This window comes from Sinocyclocheilus rhinocerous, unplaced genomic scaffold (genome assembly GCF_001515625.1).
Source record: "Sinocyclocheilus rhinocerous isolate Xijiao unplaced genomic scaffold, SAMN03320098_v1.1 scaffold3354, whole genome shotgun sequence".
NCBI lineage: Eukaryota > Metazoa > Chordata > Actinopteri > Cypriniformes > Cyprinidae > Sinocyclocheilus > Sinocyclocheilus rhinocerous.
The window spans coordinates 62696-81278 of record NW_015664987.1 but is presented as its reverse complement, the minus strand read 5'-3'; the positions used below and the strand labels follow the sequence as shown (position 1 = coordinate 81278).

At 37.1% G+C, this 18583-nt stretch overlaps 2 protein-coding genes across 2 annotated transcripts in view; one reads left to right on the top strand and one right to left on the bottom strand.

Moving 5' to 3' along the window:
• Window positions 1–639: 639 nt before the first annotated feature.
• 42sp43 (P43 5S RNA-binding protein) lies at window positions 640–2314 on the top strand. The gene is made up of 6 exons (XM_016541398.1): window positions 640–869; window positions 979–1079; window positions 1318–1414; window positions 1522–1607; window positions 1702–1775; window positions 1849–2314. Exons 1-6 carry the CDS (start codon window positions 732–734, stop codon window positions 2115–2117), a joined length of 765 nt encoding a protein of 254 aa, XP_016396884.1. The 5' UTR covers window positions 640–731; the 3' UTR covers window positions 2118–2314.
• Window positions 2315–13079: 10765 nt separating this feature from the next.
• LOC107730546 (SH3 and cysteine-rich domain-containing protein 2-like) overlaps window positions 13080–18583 on the bottom strand; it is a 17563-nt gene continuing 12059 nt past the window's right edge. The window contains exons 4-5 of the mRNA XM_016541401.1: window positions 16349–16486; window positions 13080–13453 (exon numbers count right to left, since the gene is read on the bottom strand). Of these exons, the coding sequence (XP_016396887.1) occupies window positions 13355–13453; window positions 16349–16486 (237 nt within the window). The 3' untranslated portion in view covers window positions 13080–13354. The remainder of the gene's footprint in view (window positions 13454–16348; window positions 16487–18583) is intronic.

The following is an 18583-nucleotide window of genomic DNA, read 5'->3' as shown; positions in this document are numbered from 1 at the left end:
AGATGAAACTAAAAAATTAGCTTTTTAAGAAAATGAGTGTTGTGAACTGAAGTGGAGAAGCACCAACATGATCTGGGAATCTGAAGGGTCTGGAGTGGTTCTGGATGAAGGAATGGTCTGATCTCTTGTCAAATGTTCTCCAAACTCTTCAGGCATTATAGGTTTAGATTCAGAGCTGTTATCTCGGCAACAGGTGGTTGCAAAAAGTATTGAATAAAAGGGTATGATTAATTGTGGCCAATGTGTATTAGAGAAAAACATTTAGCTATTTCATAAGATTTCCCCCCCTTTTTAAATTCTCTAGTGAAACGTTATGTTTTTGTAATTTTTAAAAAATAAAAGATCAACAGAATTAGTGATACAGATTTATTTTCATAGCCTTCTTTGATCATATTTACCAAGGTAATAATTTTGAGCACAACTGTAGGCCCTATATAAAGTCGAATTTGTAGGGGTTTTTTTTTTCCAATAAAGCACTGGATAAAATGCACATTGACCTTTCAATCTTATTCAGACCAGTTTGTTCTTAACACGGCTGTGTTCTCATTACGCTGAATAACCTCTCTTTATCTTATTACCAACCATCATTAGCGCAACCATCTGCAGGTGGCCGGAGTGTATATAGCTCATAAAGCCGAGAAACTCTCTTATTTATTAATGTGAATTGAACGAGGCAAAGTAACAATAATCACATTGAAAGTGCAATGATATAGTTGCATACGCATTTGAAGATGATGAACGCACGGGTGGTTGAGAAAGAGGACGCTGTGCCGCGACTGCAGCTGTTTAATTGCGCTTACACTGATTGTGGCGCGACATTCGTCCGTCAGTGGCGTCTGCTGGAGCACGAGACCGTGCATACCGGTGCGGTGAGTCCTAGGCATTTGTTTCTTGAAATAAAAGACCGCGTTTATCAAGTTCTCTTTATTTCTGTTTTCTGCGCTTGATCAGACTTTTTTTCTTCCCCGTTTCCCTCAGCGACCTCACAAGTGTGTTGTAGCAGGATGTGGACGCAGTTTCACCCGTAAATCGCACCTGAGCCGACATGCTTTAATACACAGCGGGGTGAAAGACTTGAAGTAATGTCGTTAAAAACGGCCAGTTTTTTTTTTTTTGTACATCCTGTAGTGAGACCTGTATAGGCTTATTTAGATACACTTGAATGACCTACCTGGCTAAACACTCTGTAGTTTTAAGTTTAGTTATGGGATAGTATTAATTGAGATGCTGTGGAATATGAACTGGCATGGTAGGAAAAAGTGGCCAGTTTAAAAAAAAGTTCTACATCTGTGAATGTTTGTGGTTACCGTGGAGCAGGTGCAGTGCCGCTGCATGTGGCAAGAGCTTCTTCACCGCTGATAAACTTAAGAGGCACGTGCGGTACGCTCACAGCGAGAAACGCGAATATTTCAAGGTCGGACTCTTATTTTCTTTCCCACCACACAATTACTGGTCAAATTTTGTTGTTCGCGTAGACACGCTTTATGCTTGTAATCAACACGGAGTCTTGTTTTTCTCAAGTGTGAAGAGCCAAAGTGCGCAAAGACGTTTAGGAAACGGAGAGCGTTAAAACTGCACCTGGCGACGCACGGTACATCCAGTTTCAGGTGCGTCTGCACAATGGGTTTTTAATAACAATGCTCTGTAACTTTGACCACTAAAAGTAAAATAGTGAAAATATCTACGTTTTTCCTGTTTAAGATGCTTGAAAAGCGGATGTGGAATGAGGTTCGAGTCTCACGTTGCGCGGAAAGCACATGATAGGAGACATTCAGGTGAGGATTCATCAGTTACCACATTTTTATTAAATCCATCGATGATTGTATATTTAAAAACCGCTTGGGTTTCATTTTAATTCGCTGGTTATTTGTGTTAAGCACCCACATAAGCGGAGCAGCAAGAGTTGGCAGAAACGTTTGGAAGGGCGAAATCGTCGTCCTCTAGTTGAAGACCTTCGCTCTCTCTTTTCATTACGCATGAAGATCTCTCCGAGGGCCAAACTGGAAGCTGATCTGACAGGCCTCTTTAATGAGCGTAAAATCCCACACCATGTTGATCCTGAAGTAAACCTCAGAGATCTGTTCAGTATCCGTCCGACTAAGGTTGCTGATAAATAGAATTTTTTTTTTTCTTTTTTTTCCGTGTATACAAATACTGTGCTGACATGAATTCAGTTTAAAGGAAAAATGTTTTGTTTCAGGTGTTAGTACTTGAGGTACAGAAATTTGTTTATTGATTTACCATTGTTTGAGAAACAATATAAATTTAAGTTCTGTCTGTATGATTAAAAATAAAGGATTTAGTTTTGTCCGTCTGGCTTCTGCATATGTTTATAGTAGCTGGGGCTATGGTTCTTAAGGAAGTACTGTTTGTTTGCATTTTGGAAGTTGACTTATACTCCGCTCCGTGAAGAGCTGAATGTTTTGATTCAAAACCCAATGTTTACATTTAGGTTTTGCTGTACAACACTACCTCAAATGTTACACCGCAACGTCAGATATTAGTGCTTTAACTTTTCTGCTTCTGTAATCGTTGCAATTGCATGACTGTTGTACAGAAATAATAAATTGTCGCAGTGATGGGAGAAATTAAGCATTTTCCGAACTCTGATTCCACTGAACCAGTTGCCCTGCAACTTGGGTCAGTTTTTCAACCTGCTTGACTCCACACTGCTGATACTGGCTGTACATGATACTGTAAGCGCAGCAATGCACCCCAAACATGAACAGGTTTGTGTTTGAAATCTAGAAATATGAAGGGTCTGTATAATTTGTTCTTGTTTTGTCTTATTAGGTAGGACTTTAATAAACTAGGCCAGTTAGAAACGGTTAACTATAATGCGGCATTTTCTATTATACTTATGTTAATGTACCGTTACATAATTTAAATTTTATAAAGCACAACTAAACCGCTACCGTTGACCAATATGCTGTACAAAAGTAACCATTAACAAAATTAAAACAAAGACCAGGTCATAAATAAAACTTCAAAGTATAAGGCAAATGCAAATCATGAGTAAGCCAGATTAAATAAAAATTATTTTAACAGATTTAAAATGGATAGTGTAGGGGCAGTTCTGATTTCTGTAGTAAGATTATTCCAAACTCTGGGGGTGGCTAGGGCGAGTGCTCGGTCACCCCTAGACTCGAGTCTGGTTCTAGGAACCACTAAGAGCCTTAAATTGGTAGACCTAAGTGCTCTTGCAGGTTGGTAGTCTATCAAAAAATCGGAGAGGTTTGAGGGTGCTAAGCCATTTGAAGACTTAAAAACCAATAAGAGCATTTTAGAGTTAATCCTGTAGCGCACAGGTAACCAATGTAACGACGGAAGGACAGGGGTAATATGTTCATGCTTTCGAGCTCCAGTCAGGACTCTGGCAGCTGCACTTTGAACCATCTGAAGGCGGTTTAAGGAAGATTGATTGATCCCCAAATAAAGAGAGTTACAATAATCAAGCCTCATGGTGATAAAAGCATGATTACTCTTTCAAAATTAGTAAAAGAAAGAAAGTAAAGAGGCGCGAACTTGCTTCTTGCGGCGCAGAGTGACGTAGCAGCAGTGTGATTGGATGATAGTTAACACATATTGTGTTGGACACTGTGTTGTTTCTCTCTCTCTCTTTCTTTTTCTTTTTACACATGATCAACTTAAAATTACACAAAATGTGTTAAAATAGCCATAACACAAAAAATGTGTTATTAATTAACACACCCTTTTTGAGAGTGTAGTGAAATTTTCTAAAGCCTGATTGGAACGCATCAAAAATGTTGTAATCGATCAAGAAACTTTTGAGTTGATGAAAAACTACTTTCTCTATCATTTTTGCTAAAAATGGAAGATTAGAAATGGGTCTAAAATTTGATAAATCAGAGCAATCTAAATTAGGCCACTTAAGTCTGGGTTGTACCGAGGCATGTTTTAAATAGTCAGGAACAACTCCTAACTCAAGGCATTTATTAATCAAATTTAAAAGTGTCAGACCCATTACATTGAACACTCGTTTAAATAACCGTGAGGGAATTATAACTAAGGGTGAACCAGTTGGTTTGAGTTGATTAACAATGTCATTTAAAAAAGAAAGCGAAATAGGTGTAAACTGACTAAAGACACCTGTATATTTTAAATGGCCTGCAGGATCACCAGCAACCGATTTGATGGTATGTCTGATCTCATATATCTTAATAAAAAACTGTCAGAATCGCTCACACATAGCTACTGACTCTGTACAGACAGCAGGGTTTAACACAGCATTAATGGTATTAAAAAGGGTTCTAGGATCATTATGATTTTTGTCTGAGAGTCGAAAAATATTCTGATTTGGCCACTCTCACCGCCTTCTGATGCTTAATAAGAGAATCCTTTAACATTTCATAAGAAATCTGTAGTTTGTCCTTTCGGCTCTTCTACAAGCCTGTCTCAATGTCCGAGTGGTATTATTCAACCATGGCTCAGGAGTTAACTTGTGATGTTTAGTCCTCATAGAATCACAGAATCCAAAATTATAGTGCAGACTGAATTAAAACGATATAGCAGTTCATCAGGACTGAGCTCAGATGAAGGAGAGCAGTAATTGTGATCATAAAAGCTGTGGTCGCATATCTCAATATCACCCATAAAGAACCTATGAGACATTATAAGATTGAGAGTGTGTCCATGTATATGTGTAGGTCCTTTAATAAGCTGCACTAAATCAAAGGCTTCTGTTAGAGGCTTCTTATTCTTATCACAGACCTCGCGTTGACCAACGCCATCTTTATCTGCATGCAACGAGTCTTCAAACGGCTGCGTTGCTCTACGCAGCGGGCGAAGATGATGTATAGAAACGCCGCGACGGTGGAGGCGAGGCGAGTGATGTTGAGGCCGTCGATCCCACGAGCTCGGTAGAATGGGTACATTCCAGGAGTAAGCCCCCGCAGATGAACGCCAGATGATGGAGCGGTTGCAATCACCTTCCCTCGTAGACAGATCCAGATTAATGTTCAACTCGCTGCTGGTCCGAAGCAGAAGCTTGAGCTTGACATAAACATAAGTATAAATGTTTTGGACAAAATAATTCATCTTGCAAAACTTAGAGAAGGGGACGTAAGGGAGGTGCAACATCAGAGACTGAAAAATCTCTGCTTTTCTCAAATTATTTTGGTGAAAATGCAAACCTTGTAGAAAAAAACATAAGCTTCAAGTCAAGCCACCTTTATTTTTATAGCACTTTGTACAACAGAGAAGCATCTTCAGTATTAAACAGGAAAGTAAAAATAAATGTTCTAAACTTGCTTCCAAATTCTGCTGTAAAACAGCTTCACCAGGACAATATGTGACCCTGGACCACAAAACCAGTCTTAAGTGTCAATTTTTCGAAATTGAGATTTATACATGAGTGATTCTATAATTGCAGGTACATTTGGTGTCCGAAGTCATTATTTTTTTTCTGCTTTTTTCAAATGGTTATATTTTTTACGTAAATCTTGCGTCAACTCTGTTACCGTACCATACTTTGCCTTTAAATTAGTGGAATTATCTCCCACAATATGTAAGATACAGGAAATGATGTAACTTTCCCTCACTGTTAAGATCTGAAGAACTGAAAAGTCTATGTGTTCTCTCTAAGAAAATATTTTAATCTAAAAAGTTCTTACACCAAGAGTTATTTTATAAAGTGTCCAATCTGTTACCACAATATCAAAAGGAATGATTTTTGGCATAAAAGAAAAATCGATAATTTTGACCCATACAGTACAATGTATTTTTGACTATTGCTACAAATATACGTGTGCTACTTATGGCTGCTTTTGTGCTCCAGGGTCACATATATTAGTGTCATTATTCAGCTTCAGTCAGCTCAGTGTTTGTTCAGTTCAGTTCAATAACTGTGTAAAGTTCAATCATTATGAAGAGTTGAATTCAGAAATTGCTCTACTGAAAGCAGCTCTACAGAAGACAGTAGTGTCATTATTAAGCCTGGGTAAGTTCAGTTTTGATTCATTTCGGTTCAAAAAGTGTCAATGTTGAAAAATTCATGAATTATAAACAAATTTAATCTAGCCATAAAGCAGAACACAACAGTGTCATTCATCTCAATTCAGTTCAAGTTTTGTTCTCATGCAATAGTGTCAGTGTCATCAATTCAATTATATTATGAATATTAAGTTTCTTTTAGACCCCAACAAAGCAAGCCAAGCTCCAACCGGTGACAGAAATAAAGGGGGGAAAAAAACTTTGGAGAGACCAGGCTCAGTCAGTAGACCAGTTCTCCTCTGTCCTAAATGAAGAGACACAGGAGATTCAGGGCTGGACAGAACAGGCAGAGAGGTAGGAGATTCACTCTTTCTTGTCTCTTGCTTAAAAACTAAAAAAGAAAAAGGAAATTGTTTTTAAAATATTGGTAAATTTAAATTAATGGGGGGGATGCCAGATAACTTAAAATTACTTTAAATATATTAATATAATTCACTAAATTTATTAAATTTGATAAATGAATTACATTTAAAATTAATTAAATTTAATGATTAATATGTTAAATGGAAGAAAAAAACAACAACACCACTTCTCTCGTACATATTCTGTGAGTGTTACGGAGTATGTCTTGTGTGAAATACAGATTGAACAGCGGCCCAAAACACCCAAATTCTGCAGGAGCATACAATACGAAAACTAGTGTTTTCATGCAAAGAATAAAATTGTCATTAGACTGATGGTTGTTAACCTTTTGATTATATATTTTTTATTTTTTTATAAAGTTATATCAGCTGGCAAACCATTAGGCAGTAAAGGCTTAGGAGTCTATTTAAAGGGAAAGATTGTGGTGGGGAGTTTGGTCAAATATGGCAGCAATACAGCGAATGGTTGTGCTAAATCAAAGATGGTGCCATCTGAAGCCATTTACTGTATGTGCACTAAAACTTTAGTCTCCTGGCTACCATGTCAGAAGCAGCAATTCTTAAAAAAAAAGCCTGCCATGGAAGCAAATTCAGCAGCTTTTAGATCTTGTTGGTCTGATTTTGCCGTGACAAACTCGATGGAGCTACCCCCTCAGCCCCAAAATTCAGCTACTAGCGGCTCTCCTCTTTCTCTCTTTTTTTCTCCACCATAGTAGCTGTTGATTATATGTTTAGTGCATTGCACTTTTATTGAGTAGGTCATCCAATAACAGAAATGAGTGATTTACACCAATAATGTAATGTAGCTGCTGGACAATCAACCCTGGTTGTGGAGTAAATGAAGACACTAATATATTATGATAATATAAATGACCCTTTCAAAGGCCAGTGAAGGCATACTGCCAGTAAGTGATATGCATAATATGTCTGGGCATGAGGTTGCAGGTTTGTGCACTTATTTCAAAATGATATACAATTGGATTTAGTTTGCAATTTTGATTATTTTTATTAGATCCCATGAGTATGATAAATGCAATTTCAACTATTTCTAAAGTGCTTGTTGGAAAGCACTCTTACCAGGGCTGTGTTTCCCAAAAGCATCGTAAGCTTGAGTACATTGTAGACCCATTGAACCCAATGGAGCTACGATCAACTTAGGCTTACAATGCTTTTTGGAAACTCAGCCCATAAGGTTTTTCTGTTGGACTTGTGTAGGTCTATGTTTTTTTTTCTTTTTTTTCTTTCTTTCCTTCTTTCTTTCTTTCTTTCTTTTGTTAAAAGCTGTTAAATTATTAAGCAGTGTCCCATGCAGGATTTTTGTCCTTGTTTTTTATGTGGTGACCACTGGAGGTGCTCTGGGCATATATTTTTCTTACTTGGTTTTCTTCCCTGAGGTGATGTATGTTATGTATGAAGTTCATTGCATTCTAACACGAAAGAGTTACGTGTGCTTATTTAAAATCAACACTTCTTTTATAAAGAACACTACTTTCTCACATAATGCACTGAAGCATTAGCCCCTGCACAGATTGAATAATCCATTCTCGAGCCATCAATATCAACCAATTTAGCACCACCGCCATGGACAGCAACTGATTTATACTTTTGCGTCGGACCTACGCCGTAGGCTATACATCGGTTTTCATTTATACTTCTGCGTCGTTGTCCTCGTCGACGTGCAATTACATATGCAGACCGATGGCGGCAAATAATTATCTAAGAAGGAGACAACAACAGAACAGGAGAAGATGGCATTCTTTCAATCTCCACAAAGGTACTGTAGCAGAACAACATTGTTGGTCGAAGACAACAAAGTGATGTATAATGTAATGTTGTATAAATAATAAGACACTTGTTCTTTGCTTAGTTTTATTTCAGATAAGAAGGTGCAACGTTTAAGTATATTAAAGTGCAAAAAATACACAAAACTCAAATACATACGGAGACAGGGGTCCTAGCAGACCAATCACAGTGCTTGCGGTCCTCGTAGAATTGACGTGCATGTCAGGCTACACCGTAGGCTGCGCATACTACACACAGCCATGCAGGTTCAACGCAGAAGTATAAATTGGGCTTAAGAAGGTATACCTTAAGCAACCTCCTAAAGTATAGTTTGGGGAACACGCCTAGAAAAGTTATACCTTTAGAGTAAGGTGACCATACGTGGCATTTTCTAGGGACACGTTCTGGCCAGAATTTCTATATTGCCTAAAATAACCAGGTTGCGGCTGTTTGCGATCGATCGTTGTATGACATCAAAGTACCTCGAGAGCGATTCGAAAGCATAAGGAGCTGTCTGCTCTGCTCTCTAGGTACATAGATGTCATACAACGATCAATCTGCGCAGCGCATATATTTTAGTCAATATTGAAATCCTGGCCAGAACGTGTCCCCAAATGGCACGTATGGTCACCTTACTTTAGAGTCTTCATAGTGTGCTAGGAGACAACGTTTTCAGGAAACATACTCGGAATTAGTGCTCTGCATTTATCCCATCCAAAGTGCACACACACACACCGTGAACACACACCCGGAGCAGTGGGCAGCCATTTTTTGCTGCGGCACCCGGGGAGCAGTTGGGGGTTCGGTGCCTTGCTCAAGGGCACCTCAGTCGTGGTATTGAAGGTGGGAGAGAGCGCTGTACATTCACTCCCCCCACCTACAATCCCTGCCGGTATGAGACTCGAACCCGCAACCTTGGGTTAAGAGTCCGACTCTCTAACCATTATGCCACGACTTCCCCTCCATTATCCAGATGATTACACTTGAATTGCTTTTAAATGTTTAATTTTTGCTTCTAAATGTTTGTTAATCTAGCTTAAATGTCGGCAGTATTGTATACATGTTAAAAATAAATAAAATATTCTTTATTAAGAACTGTGCTCATTGGAAATAAAGGTTGAAGCTGCTTCTCCCAGTTTCTGGGGTTCCTTAAGTAGGAGACTTCCTTGTGTTTGGCTTGAAATTAGAGTAGTACCCTCCCCATTGTTGGGTCTTAAAGTAGGGTCCTCGTTTCCCTGTGTTCATCTCATTCGAACTTTAGGACCTGTGTAATAATGAGGTTGAAGCTGCTCTTCAAAGGTTTAACATTTTTCCTGCTGTTGGGACACCTTACTAGGAGAATCCTTTGTGCCGCTAGGAGCTCAAGCTGGTCTCTTTGCCCGGCAAGAAGTTTTTTGCCCCAGTTTGTGAACCCTTCTTGCTGTTAGGCACCTACCTGAAATGTTTGAGACCTTGGCCATCGACTGCAGTTATCAAGTGGTGTAATCTAGCACTCCTTGAGAGCTCAGATATCTGTCCCACTATTTGGATCACTTTAAGTAGCTTTCCGCACCACGGTATGAGCTTGGTCCATCTTCTGGAGTCACTTCCTCCAGACAAGGGTTAGATGCATAGCTTAACCCTTTTCCATTACTGGGATACCTTTATAGGAGGGCCCTTTTAACACCCTAATTTGTGAACCCTTCTTGTTGTTGGGCACCTTCAGGAGTGCTAGAAATTTGAGACCTTGGAAATCTTTGCAGTTTCTGAAAGATGTAACCTAGCTTTCCGCTGACTCCCCTTAAGTCACAGTGACTCCGGGCTAAATAGCTCGAGTTTCATGAGCTCGCCCTGGTAGAGCCCTTCGTGGGACTGTTTTCTTAAAACGGTTCCCGCCCACTCCCGCTAAATTTCTGACCATTACCGCCTGCTTCCGCATTGTGTGTGTCCCGGATAAGATATTTGCCAATGAGCTCAGGATCTGTTGAGCGGCAAATCCTCCACCATCTTATCAGTCACCTCTCCTTACTCTCGACTTGTGATTAGTCAAATCTGACTCCTGCAGCTCATGTTGGATGCAGGGTTGGTCAAGTCCTTATTTTTTCAATGGAATCGGGCTGCTTTTTTCCATGGGTTAATTTTCCTCTGTGGGTTAAAAGTTTGAAATATTGGTGAATTACATTTGACTGAAATGCTTGTATTGAAACATTTTGCAATCTACGTATGATAAAACTGTGCTAGATGTTAAGTTTTGTGAAGAAGCCTTCTGGTAAGAAGCCTTTGAACTTTATTATCATTGTACATAACAGTAACTGTAAAATATGTATTTTAGGTATGGAAATGACATATTTTGGGCTTTGATATTTGGGATATGTTCATTGCACAACTTTGGGCTGTTTATGACTGTCATGGGCTAGTTTTGTCAAGCAGACCTGGCAACCATGGAGCGGAGCGGAGCAGAGCAGAGCAGAGGCTTTCAGTTTAGTGTAGCGTACATTTTCCAGCTGAACTAAATTATTTGTATTTCTATAATAAAGCAAAACAAGAGTGGGAGATGGTACCGCGGTGGGCAATGTAATCATGTACGAATGAACACCATGTAAACACCTGTTTATGTAACTCCATTATTCTTGCTATGTGCCAAATCATGGGACTGTGGAATGGCGGGTCACGTGCTAAATTTTTTTGACCGCCCACAGTAAAGGTAAAACTGCCCACACCCGGTAGATTTGCATTGAGTCCCAATCCCAATGCAGCTCTCTACTCTCTGGGCGTCACTAGGCCATTTTTAAGGGGACTATAGCCACCCTAAAATGACTACTCAGCCCCCCTAAAATTTTGAAATTAGCTCCATAAACTGTACACAAATTCTTGATTGCCTCAGTCCCCTTTAAACTTCAAATGAAAATGGTGGCAGACTTCGATCGGCCCCTCCCAGTCTTTCAGTGCGTTCTTTTTCAATCCACAGACCGCGGCGGCGCAGAGCGATAGAAAGATAGATAGATAGATAAATCCTAGAATCGCCCCTGGCTCCCCATAGCATCTTCTTCTGGTGCACTCTGAGTTGCCATTCAAAAGGAGACTTCTTGGTTAGAAGTGTAACCCTGGTTCCCTAAGAAGAGGAACGAGACACTGCATTTCATTGCCATGCCCTGGATCTGCCTATTACGTTTCTTTCAAACAAAGAAGTTCATGACATGCATTACTGGTGACCTTTTATACTGATGGATTAATTTGATGGATTAAACTGATGCATTAAATTGAAGAATTATTCAGTGGGCTGTTTAATACTTTTAATTGTCAAGAAATTACTTCTCTTTAAATGTTTTGGTTTTACATACTTACATGTTGTTCAAAACTGCCTAATTTGCACCAGAAAATTCACAAGGGTGTACTAATTGTTGCAATGCAACATTTGATCTCTTTGATAAGAAAATCTTATTTCCTGTAGCCTATAATTTTGGCATGCTTATTTGGTAACTGATCAAGCAGACTTGCTTAAACATTGTATCTCCAAAGAACCCTAATATGTCTTCTAAATAATGAGTAATACCTGAATTTGTTAAGTTTCAGAGGGGGTGTACTGGTTTATTCTGAGTATTGTAAGTTCTGTGGGTCTATAGTCTGTTTCAGGTAAAACACCTGCTGTATGACAGAAAAAACTAAAAGAAAATGTTAATAAATAATGTTCTCATGAGGACATCTCACTGCACTCTACTGTTAGGCACATTTAGTCATCTCTGAAATCTGCCCTACTTTAGTGTACTGATTACTAAATACACACACATACACACATAATGTCTGTCAGAATGAGGGCAGGCAAAAATAGATGTACAGCAGTGATAGTGTAAAATAGGTTGTAGTCTATATTCATTGGTTTATAAGAAATGAAGGCCACTTTTGAAATGAAAGTCACACTTTTATGTTTAGCAAGTAGTTGCATGATCTGAAAGAAAAAAAATAATTTTAGTCAGTGTAGAGTTCCATTAATATTTATTTGTTTTGCTAAGCAAGCCATGTTTTATAACCACGTCTTATAAAACAGCAAGCAACTCATTTAGTCTGTGTAATAAAATACTGAATATTTTAACATTAAAATGTTTTAATAGGTATACAGTACATTACATGGAACAGACATAGTTTTCTTTCATAATTGTATGAACACATAAGAGCTTGTAACACTCCAAAGAGAAAGGAAAAAATGAAATTGCATCATATGACCCCTTTAAAAGAGGGCAAAAATATAATTTTATGCAAGTATATTAGTTCATAGCTTTCTTATAGGCAAGTAATTGTTTCAAAGCTGGTGCTTGCTTACACACACACACACACAGACACAAGTATAGATAATCAAGCACATTAAAATAAGTGTTTGTGTTTTATAGAAGGAAATCCAACCCTTTGCCTTTCTTTGAAAGGTGTATGTGTTCATTATAAATCTTACAAAACTTAAGATTATTAGATATATCATCTGCCGTTTTCTTTTAGTATTGTTCAATGGTAAAGGAACTGAAGTCCATGTTCTTAAGATATTGTGAAAGTTTCTGTTTGATGGATAAGAACAAAACTGAGACTTGCTCAATTCGTAATACTCTTTTCGTATAATTTCTATTAATTAAAACCATTATTAATGTATTTATTGTTAGTATTCTAATGGAAGTTGTATCGTTTTTGTTTTGAAAAAGCAGAGTATTTCTATTTTTCAGATTAACCCTTAATCTTCTCCAGGGGCCAGTTGCATAAACTTAGCCACCATGTTAAGACTGTGTCTTAAGATCTAGTTTGGCCAGCTAGCATTTGCCAAGAGGAAATCAGTCTTACTTTTCCAATAAAAATAAGACCAATCTACCTTTTCATAACCGAATAAAAAAAATTATGACCAGTCTTGAAGAAAAAAAATTTGATGACTAACTTTTTAAGACTAAACAGTTTATGCAACTGGCCCCAGAAGTTGTTAAATTTCTATTCCACTATGCACTAGGAATTATATATGCCAACAACATATCACTTTCCCTGAATAACAGGAAAAAAACTTATTTTCCCAAAAACAAAGAAACATGAACATGATGGTAGAGAAACATAAATTATGAGGATCCAATCAGGCTGAACAAACCTGTTTTTGTGTTAACATTTGACATAATACAAAAGGTTTATGTGGTAAATTATGTTGCTGTATCATGATAAATGTTGTTCATGACTGTGTTCATCTCTATAAGCTGTTATATCTCCTCCAGCGAATCAGTCGGGACCAGACCTCTCTTCTTACCACTGCTTAGCTTTAGAAAGCCATCAGTTTCTTCATTCTTACCCACACAAATCTATCACAAAAAGAAATGTGGTTTGAAGATGAAAAAGAACACGAGGAAAATAAACTGAAGCCTTTACTTAAATAGATATATGCCACCATGTTTCATTTTCCTACTATTGATTTCACTAAAAACAAAGTCATTGAATCATATGATCTTTTCATCTGTGAGATGCATTTCATCTGATCAGTAATAAAATGAAATAATCACATTTTTGTCATTGGATTATAGTGATCTGTGTATTTATGTTGAATATTAAACTTTTTATATATGATTTGTTGACAGTAAAATATTTTGATTTGTACAGTAAAACATTTAAAGTGAAATCTTAAGTAAATCTGAATATATTGTTATGTCTGAATATATAGATATAAGTCTGAATATATAGACATAAATCTGAATATATAGTTGTAAAACTGAATATATAAATGTAAATTGTGAATGTATAGAAGTAAATCTGAATATATAGTTATAACTGATTATATAAATGTAAATTGTAAATATATAGAAGCAAATCTGAATATATGAGTCTGAATATATAAATTTAAATCTGAATATATAGTTATAATTCTGAATATATAAATGTAAATCTGAATATATAGATATAATTCTGAATATATAAACGTAAATATGAATATATAGTTGTAAGTCTGAATATATAGAAAATAAGTCTGAATATATAATAGTACATCTGAATATATAGTTACAGTCTGTATGAACAGAGGTAAATATGAAAAAATAGTTGTAAATTTTGAATATATAAATGTAATTAATATAGTAAAAATATTTACATTGATAACTATATACAGTATGTACAGGTATAATAAAAAGTCTATTGATATGCTTTATAATAAAGATATAGTTATATTGAGATGTAGACAATATATATCCATATTTGCATTTATACAGCATATTCAGGATTTATACATATTTTCAGATTTCATGATATGCATGTATATCAATGATTTACATTTAGATATACAGACTTATATATTTATTTATTTATTCCCAAGGGAACGCACATACTGGTAAAAATATATAATTATTTCCTGTTTGGCACCTCATAATATATATATATATACAGTACTGTGCAAAGTCTTAAGATTTATTTTATTTTTAAAAATGGTTTTTAAGCTAGTTATTTTAAAGACTTATTTTTGCCTTTATTTTGGTTGGCCAATTGGTAGACAGGAAGAGAGGGGGTGGGCGGGACTGGGAAATGTCTGCCAGCCACGATTTGAACTCGGGATGCCTGAAGTGCAACAACCTTATGTCAGCACGCTGCCCACAAGGCTGTCTGCACCGACAGTTTTTTCCAAACAGTCCTTTTGCTATAAATTGTAATAATCTAGTGAGATAACAGCCAGTGATCCACACAGAGATCTGATCTCATCATCCAGTCTGTCTGGAATGACATGAAGAAAGAGAATTAAGACAGAATAAATCCAGAAGAACAGTGATAGCTACCTGAAAAACTATGTGCAAGTGTACAGAGGACAAAAGCTGCTTTAAACGCAAAGGATAGTCACACCAAATGTTGATTTAATTTAGTTAACAGAAGTTAATTGATAAATAAAATCTATTTGTGACATTATTTTTGACAGCATCCTCTCATTTTACAGCATTTGTACACAAGTGCCTAAAACTTTTAACAGTAATGTAGCTTTGTAGGTAGGTCTCTTGAAGCATCTTGGAGACGTTGCCACATCTGGTTTTAAGCTGGGCACACACTGTGCAATTTTTAATAGTCCTTTACGATTGTTACTTGTCAGACTGTACATGATGATCATGTCACACTGTGGGATCTCAGTTGTCATTAATATCAAACTGTACAACAGTCAAAACACGTAAAAAATGGGTGCGTGCAAGAAAACTTGTCCAGGGTTTTACATTATTATCCAATACACGTTCAGTGACTGCGAGCTGCATTACACGCGAGGCTGAAATGTTGGCTATCATGAAAAGAATATGAATGGCGCCAATAGCGGCGTATTTAAGAAGAATAGTGTAAGCGGCACTACACAACCACACGAAAACAGCAGCACAACCGGTGTTTATCAGAGCAAAGGCAACGTATCATATGAATTTCGTGAGCGGAGGATGGGAGCGTTTATGGGGGTTAAAAGAAATCTCTAGCATTAATTCTGATCATGGCTTGTCTTGAAAAAATGGAGACAGTTTGTCGTTTGTCGTAGGAGACATCACACTGCAGGACTGTGCGCCAAATCTTCTGACACTGCTAGAATTTAAATAAAATTTGATTGCAACAGCCATTAATCGGCTGCCGGTGAATATGTCAAACCAGCGATCGAAGACTACTGATTTTAGCCTAGGATTATTGGAATTTTTTAGGATTTTCAAAATTTCAGGCGACCAAATCATGGCCAAAATCACACAGTGTGAGCTGGGCTTTAGTCTGTCTCAGTTTTTTTTTCTGTTTCTTCATATCATTCAAGACAGACTGGATGATGATGAGATCAGATCTCTGTGTGGAGCACTGGCTGTTGTCAGACTCCTTGTGCAAACAAAAATCTCACTGGATTATTACAATTAATGGCAAAATAAATGTTTGGAAATGTAAACTGATATTTCCTACTGACACACTACAGCAAAAGATAGATATAACTGACTTGAAACCATATTTTAGCTGGTGAAAATACTAGTGGCCTAAGACTTTTGCACAGTATTACAAACTGTAACACTTTATATTATTAAGGTCCAATTCTCACTATTAACTATTTGCTTATCAGCATGCATATTACTAGCATTTTGGCTGTTTATTAGTGATTATAAAGCACAAATGAATGCCTTATTCTGCATGACCATATTTTAGAGCCCTTAATCACACCCCATACCCAACTTACGAACTACCTTACTAACTATTATTAAGCAGTGTGTGTGTGTTACCTGAGCCTCTTTAACAGTCAGGTGGCCCAGGTCTTTGTTGCCATGGACACTTTGCGTCACCTTCCAGACACGTTCACCTGGACGCACTCGCTGCACAAAATTAGCTGGGAATACTCCAACTCTATCACCACATTTTCCCTGTACACAGACACACAGACACACACACACAAACACACACACACACACACACACACACGATCACACACGATTAATCTTCCTTTATACAGTATTCCTGACAGACATGAACATTAGTTCTAATTTTGCAGACATTGTACTGACTAGAATTAACTTTGCAAGTACATGTCAACTTGTAAAGTTAGTAGGATGCAGGGCTTAATTTGTAAATTGAAAGATGCTGTAACACAGAGGACATAGAAGATGCTGGTTCCCAGAATGTGCACAGAACACGTTTAAAATATCTTGCCATGTACTAAAATGGTATGTTCAAGTCCACCTGTGAAATTGATATTTACGAGTTGGCAAGTTGTTATTACGTCGTCAGGTGCATTCAAAGTAAGTTTGGTCGGAGCATCACTGGATGTTCCTGCCAGCAGAGGTAGGAACAAGTCATTGCTTTTAAGTCACAAGCAAGTCTCGAGTCAAATACCAAGTCCTCAAATTTGGGACTATATTTTACTATATTTAGTTACTATATTTATTTTATTGGCATATATAATAGTTATCTGTATAAATTATAAAACACTATTACGACAAGGTAATATTTAATTTATTATATATATATATTTCTTTCATTTTATATTATCATCTCTGACAGCATGGATCGGCATTTTCTATAATGTATTTCTATAATAAAAACACATATCTGATATGACTTATTATATAACTAGCATCAAACAACAATTTAATTCTTATTCTCAAGGATTAAAGATTAAAAAGAAAAATGACTGCACAACCATCAGTTAGGTGGCGATATGAACCAAGTATGCAAATGAACAGAAGAAGAAAGAAGCAGTATGGCGCTGTTTCTTAGCATCCATTTCCACAGTGACTCGTCGATTCGTCGCTCTGTTGAGAATGTGTTGAATCTTAACCAGGAACATACTCTGAGTTGAATGAACTTACTCCCGGACGCGTTTTTGGAACCAACATACCTCAATTAAGCAAGGTTTGGGTTAATCAACCGAGAGTTCAGGGTTTAGCAGATGGTAAGTTAACCTTGCTTTCTGGAATACGCCCCTGATGAAAAGTGGTGTGCCATGTCATGTTTAGGACAACTCAAAGGTATCACACCCTGAAAACGTCACATTCAGTTCAAGAGGGTAGTCCAAAACAGTTAAGCTAATCACCTAACATGTGAAAGTTTACATTAAGAATGAACAAAGTGGCGTCGATGAGATGATGAAACGCATAGCAAAAGGAAGGAGTGAGCGCAATCTATATTATTACACATGCACAATACACATTCTTCCAGCCTTGGGTGAAGTTATGTTATTTATTAGTAATATTAGCAATGATTTGGGACAAATATAACAATTTAATGTGAATGGTGCTTTGTGGTGCAGCCACATAGTCATAGCTCGGCACCACGGTGCATGACAAGCAGAGGTGGACAAGTAGTGAAAGTACAGATACTGCTGGTCAAATATTACTCCATTACAAGTGAAAGTTGTAAAGACAAATTTTTACTTAGTAAATGTACAGAAGTACTTGCTTTTAAAAGTACTAAAGTACTTCAAGAGCAAATTTCCTTTTATATGTCAATGCACTATTTTATTATTGTTGTATGTAGTACTTGTAATACCTTATGCCTCTGGAGCAACTTACCATACATTACACCTACTGAATATGCTGACAAACTTGTAGTATATTTTTGGAATAAAGAGATTTTAGAATGTTAAAAAGCTATAGAAATTAAACAAGTGAGTTAACAAAATTATATACATATGTGTGTGTGTGTGTGTGTGTGTGTGTGTGTATATATATATATATATATATATATTGTTAACTCCCTTGTTTCATTTCTATAGGTTTTTAACATTTTAAAATATCTTTAGCAAAACAAGCAAGATTTATTTGACATCAAAACAAACATTCAAAAATGCCCTCTAATCGCTCTCGCGGTACTTTGATGTCACACAGAACGGTCTGTGCTGTGCTGCTTCAAGTCCAACACCTATTGTGTTTTGTTAGGAGACACGCAACAGTTCTTCTGTGGCTTTATCCACCTTTTTCTTCAACGTGGAAGTAAGCCTATGGGTGAGACTTCCGGTTCAT